The 6,103-nt window shown below is 38.2% G+C and overlaps 1 protein-coding gene across 2 annotated transcripts in view; it reads right to left on the bottom strand.

The window, feature by feature from the left end:
- Positions 1–2,579: 2,579 nt before the first annotated feature.
- tmem128 (transmembrane protein 128) overlaps positions 2,580–6,103 on the bottom strand; it is a 15,218-nt gene continuing 11,694 nt past the window's right edge. Inside the window, exon 4 of one of the 2 annotated variants that reach the window (XM_082534300.1) lies at positions 2,580–3,409. In XM_082534300.1, coding sequence (XP_082390426.1) covers positions 3,358–3,409 — 52 coding nt within the window. In that variant the 3' untranslated portion in view covers positions 2,580–3,357. Of the gene's footprint in view, positions 3,410–3,966; positions 4,263–6,103 lie in introns of those variants that run through there. The other variant, XM_082534299.1, reaches the window with a different exon arrangement.

The following is a 6,103-nucleotide window of genomic DNA, read 5'->3' on the forward strand; positions in this document are numbered from 1 at the left end:
AAAAACAAATGACCTGTCAGTAAAAGGGATTATTTGCATTGTATGATGGCTTGAGATGTTTTCACTGACTGAAACTGTATTTACATAACAAGGTGTCTCGTGCGTGTCAGCTACTGTCAGCTTTTTCTTTTTTTTTGCATTGCAGATGTTACCAAAGATTTCTTGCCAGTCATTCGTCAAAATTTATGCTTTCAGTACAGTTTTGCTTAGATGCATTGATATCTGTTTAGTTATCATTTTAACATCTTGTGATGCAAGGGCCATGTTGGTTTATTGCGTATACAGTTAATCATTTTGGTGAAATGATTTGTTACTAAGGTTCAGAATTCTGACGAAGCTTTAATAAATTTTATACATTTATTTAAAAGTAATGGCCCAGCTCTTTAATTATTACTATGTCATGTCAAAGGTTTGCCTTCAGCTTAAGAAAGAATGAATTTGGATTATATATCTGAAATCTGAACAAAAGCTGCCTGTGTTCAGTATGCAGGATTTGAAATTGGTAAATGAAAAAAGGAAAGTCAAAAATCAAAGCATAAGAGTCGAGATACAGACAGTGAACAACAAAGTGCTAATGTGGAATATCACAAGGAACGAGCAGTTTAACCCAGCTAAAAATGCCCCTCTCATCTCTGTGACAAACGTGTATAAGATGCAATTTCTAAATTAGCTGAAAGTGGGCGTCAGGCTTCGTCGAGCAGCTCGGATTTCAAGATGCTGAGTAATATAAATTCCAATTTATCACCTTTTTTCAACTGCACATTACATCCTCAAAGTTAAACTTTGCCATTATCCATTTCCAATAAAATAAAGTTATATAACTTTAGCTATTTTTGCTAAAAAATTTGATTGTCAGACATATCAACAATATCATTAAAACTTACCATAAATGCTGTCATATGACAGAGTCAGGGTACTATTAGTCTATATGGGGCGATCGTGGCTCAAGAGTTGGCAGTTCGTCTTGTAATCGGAAAGTTGCCGGTTTGAGCCCCGGCTCCGACAGTCTCGGTCGTTGTGTCCTTGGGCAAGACACTTCCCCCGTTGCCTACTGGTGGTGGTCAGTTGGCCCGGTGGTACCAATTTCCAGCAGCCTCGCCTCTGTCAGTGCGCCCCAGGGCAGCTGTGGCTACAATGTAGCTTGCCTTCACCAGTGTGTGAATGTGTGTGTGAATGGGTGGATGACTGAATGTGTAAAGCGCTTTGGGGTCCTTAGGGACTAAATAAAGCGTTATACAAATACAGGCCATTTATATCAATCTGTGACTGAACGGAGTCAAGTTGGCAGCAATTAACCGTGATAAATTATAGAAAATCACATACACCAACCAGGCATAAGATCATGACCACTGGCAGGTGAACACTGATTATTTATACATCGTGCCCATATTAGTGGTTGGACTATATTAGGGACTAAGTGGACATTTTGTCCTCAAAGTTTTATGTGTTTGAAGCAGGAAAAATGGGCAAGGATAAGGATTTGACCTAGTTTGACAAGGGTCAAATTGTACAGCAGTGAACCAGAGACAGGGTAATGGACAGCCAAGAGTCACTGATGTGTGTACAGATCAAAGGCTGGCCTCTGTTTTCTGATCCAACAGAAGAGCTACTATTGCTCAAATTGCCAGAAGTAGTTAATGCTGGTTCTGATAGCAATTTGTCAAATACACACTTTGTTGTGTATGGGGCTGCATAGCCACAGTCCAGTCGAGTGCCCATTGTTGACCCTTGTCCACTGCCGAAAAGGCAAACAATGGCACGTGAGCATCAGAACTGAACCATGGAGAAGTGGAAGGTGGTGGCCTGGTCTGATGAATCATGTTTTCTTTTACATCGTATGGATGGCCGTGTGTGTGTGTTACTTATCTGGGGAATACCTGGGACCAAGATGTAGTGTAGCAGAAGCGTCATGGTTTGAGCAGTGTTGAGTTTGGAAGCATGGGGTTAGCCATCCATCGGGATGTTACTTTGACATGCACCATCTATCTAAGAACTGTTGAACACCCTTTCATGGAAACACTATTCCCCGATAGCTGTGGCTAAAGACAATGTACTCTGCCATAAAGCAAAAATGGTTCAGAAATGTTTGGAGGAGTGCAACGCTGACTTTGACAACTCAGTCCAATTGAGCATGTGTGGGATATGGTGGAGAAAAAATTCAAATCCATCTAACATCTTGGTATCAGATACCATAGCACGTCTTCAGGGGTGTATTGGAGCACATGTCCCAGCAGGTCAAGGCTCTTTGGCAGTAAAAGGCAGGCCAACACAATATTAGGCAGGTGGTCATAATGCTATGCCCAATCAGTATAGCTGTTGCTGGCATGTCCACGCTGGTTTGTGCCTTTGTTGTAAAAATGCTTCTTGCCACTGAATCTCATATTTTTGGAAGGCCTGTTTGTTTTCCCTTAAATGGTGCCACATTTCTAACGAAAATGCATTTGTGGTTTGAGCAGCAGCATTCAGTATGTGGAAGGATCCATTGAAAACTTGCCAAATCTTCCCTGCCAAACAGCTTGCTCTGCTATTGACTCCTGTTAGGTGTTGTTTATTGAAATGGATGAAGAAACAAGACATACTGGCAATTAAACAATTTATTCATTTAACAAAATTTCAGTAGCATATGGAAGGCTGAGTGAGGAAACGATTGTGGTGTCGTCTTCTTTGGGCGCCCACTTCAAAGCCTCTTCTTGACAGGTGCCGACTCCAGGTGTTGACAAACGAGTCAATAGCAGAATAAGAGAAGAAATGGCAAGTTTTTCATGGGCATAACACATACTCAACTCTGCTGCTCAACCCATAAATACAATTTCCTTACAAGGGAAATAAACAGGCTTTCCAGTAGTATAAGATTTATTGCCAAGAAGCATTGTTAAACCAAAGAATAGACCAAACACACCTGTCCTTACCTTTTGTGCTAGGTTTATTACACTTTAAGTTTGCAACTTCCTGTTCCATAGGAATATAACCAGAATACAACCATTTGGCAGTGAGCCGAGTCCCCTGGAGTTGTATTCAATGGCAAAGATTGACAACATGTTGTTATCTGTTGCTGTCTGATTCAATTTGCATTTATAAACTAGACAGCAATTATTTGCAAACCTTGAACAATCAGAGTCATTTCAGTCAATCCATGTCAGACAGTAAAAGGTTGCCTCCTGTCAAGTGACCTGTACAATTGTCTTGCAATAAGGAGTGGTTGTGAGTGTGCAACACCCTCAAGCAGTAGGAAAGCATTTGCAACTTTTTGGTAACTAATCAGTAGAGGAATGTTAAAAATAAAATGCAACTTTGTCAAGCTAAGTAGGTGGAGCCTACAGTGGAGCCAATTTAATGTCATTTTGCTCAGCTAACATGTCAGCATTGTGGCGCATGAGATGATTTGTCTTGTCCTCCTCTTCCCCAGCTTCTGAAAATTTTTAAGGACAAATTGCACACAGACTTCAGCCAATATCTCTAGAAATATCTCACATGCAAAAACACTATTTCATGCCTGTCAAGCTGTTATTTTTGACATCTTTCATAGATTTAACAAAAGAAATTGGATTTAATTACTTCCATATTGTGCCAGGCTGCTGGCAACAAAGCGCATAGATATATAATTTGTTACATTTTTCTTTAGCAAGACGGCCAGCGTCACTAGACACAAGACTCCCTTGAGTTAGATGCTTTTTTTTTTTTTAATAGTCGAATGACTCACCGGTCAGTGCAAAGTAGCTTAATGAACCAAAAAAACAACAACACTTCCCTAAAAACTGTTAGGTACAAGGACTGGACTAATTTAAATGAAAACCTAGCAAGTCTCCAAAGAAAAACGTCTGAAGGTAAATAAAGAAAATAAAGAAATTCTTAAAAAAAAAAAAAAAAAAAAAAAAACCCCACAACAACAACAACAACCCACAAACAAAACTCAACACTGTAGTGAATTGGAGTTGATTAGGCTGGACAACAAACAAGACAGTTGAATGGTTTTAATCTTTATTTACAATCATTTTACTATACATAATGCACTGTGCAGCTTTTTTTTGTTTTAGTACCTTTAGTACTACCTTTAGTATCTTTAAAACAGAAACAATACAATCTCAGTTGTTTGATAAAAGACAATGAAAATTAAAATCTTTATAGCAGTCAAAAAAACCCCAAAACAAAGCAAAAAACAGCAACACAAAGATTGCGAGATGAATATAATTACACCGATGAACTGTGTGAATCAAATAAGTGGAGTAAAGGAGGACCACACTGGCCATAACTCAATGGTAAAGCTGCAAGACAAGTATAGAGAAATGTTTGAATAGTGAATATTTAAAAAAAAAATATTAGTTGCATACAGAAATACAATATTTAACATGATGAGAAAGAATCTGAGAACATATGACAAGTGAAAAAAAAAAGAAGCAAATATCCAAACTTGTTCACCTTGTTTTAGGCTACATCTACACAGGTATTTTGGCAAGTGTGGCTTTTTCTATGCATTTTTGTCTTTTGAATCCATGAAAACAGACTCTCTGAAAAACTCTCTTTTTGGATCTCTTTCACCTACCGGATTGTGACACAGAATCTAAGATCTTCTGAAACTAAGGGTGGTTCAGGGAAGATTTGACTCATTAGATCATCACTCACTCTCAATAATACTCTAATTCCTACAAATTATTTGGGGTCCCCCCCCCACACACACACACACACACACATCTGTAATACATGTAGACACAAATAGTAATTATCTTCTGTTGGTTTCCGAGCATTACTGTGTAGTAACATTCACCTGTCCAAGGCTATAGTTTACGATTTCTGCAGGGTAGTGTTTTTATATCCGTGTTCCTGAAAATGTGACACCATTTCCTCAGATTTCATTTCAAATCCCCTTTACTGGTCAGCGTCTTCTGACTCATTGAAATTTACCAAAAGGGAAAATTTTTGTAAGCCACTTCAGATGAAAGCTGTTGGCATGTACTAGAACTCTCTATTGGTAACACATGTATGTCACTTTGTGATCTTTAATGATTTTGCAGCCCAATAAATATATTCTCACCTGGCTATACTCCAAAGACAGTTTATATTGTAATTGAGGTTATTTAAAAAGATATGAAAAGTTTATCACCATATCACCAGTGTACCATTCCCACTGAACAATAGGTTTAAGAAAAAGAAAACAACAACATTCACTGGTGGAATATTCCATTCACCATAAGGTGGTAGCTTGCGACTGGTGTAACACCATATCTGGACCGCCCTACTGGGGGCATACCACTAGAAACGATTCTGTGTTCATGGACTTTTATTCTCTGATGAAGGCGTGTGTATTTACATACAAATAAAGGCTGGAATTTGTTTGGGGTTTTTTTTAGAAAGGGAGTGATTTATTTTTAATTTTTTTTTTAGTTGGGGGAGTTTCACTGAGATATAGTTCAAAATGTACTTGGGGAAAAAGTGTCCATGTGGATGTAGGCACGCAAGCTTAATTCATGTCATTAGTAACATCTGTGTTCACCCTGCTCATATCAAAACAGCTGCTCTCAAATATGTCCATTACAAACAAAAAGAATAAGCTTAAGAGACAACTGGTTCAACAACAATGCTTCTGTACATGTACAGGGTCAGCAAGGGGACAATGAATCATGCTTTTGTTTTCTTTAAGCTACAGGGAAAAAAAGTACCTGACATTTAATTTATCATGCCAAGAACATGGGAGGAGATTTTATTTTGTGGGTTTCAACTATTACACTGTCCTATACGCCACAGTGAGATGTCATTCAAGTAAAACCTAGTAGAGGTCTAATCAACTAAATTAAGCCAAACATCTGTTTGAGTATAAAATGAGTTTATATCAACTAATTTCCAAGTTCATTAAAGGAAAGGAGAAAAAAATGACAACTTGACCATTTCAAAAATAAGTAACAATTGATTGATTATAATGCCGGCAATTCACACATCTTTAGGAAAGAGCTCATTTCTGACACTTTTTCACATAATCATTCTTTGGTTTACAACCCAGGACTTGTGACCTTAGCTGAGGACAGGAATGGAGATCAACTGATGATACTGATCCATCTGCCAGTTTCCCATTCCACTCCATCTTCACTCATGTACAAGACCCTGAGATACT

Source organism: Aulonocara stuartgranti (assembly GCF_965226115.1).
Source record: "Aulonocara stuartgranti genome assembly, chromosome: 5".
Taxonomy (NCBI): Eukaryota; Metazoa; Chordata; class Actinopteri; order Cichliformes; family Cichlidae; genus Aulonocara; species Aulonocara stuartgranti.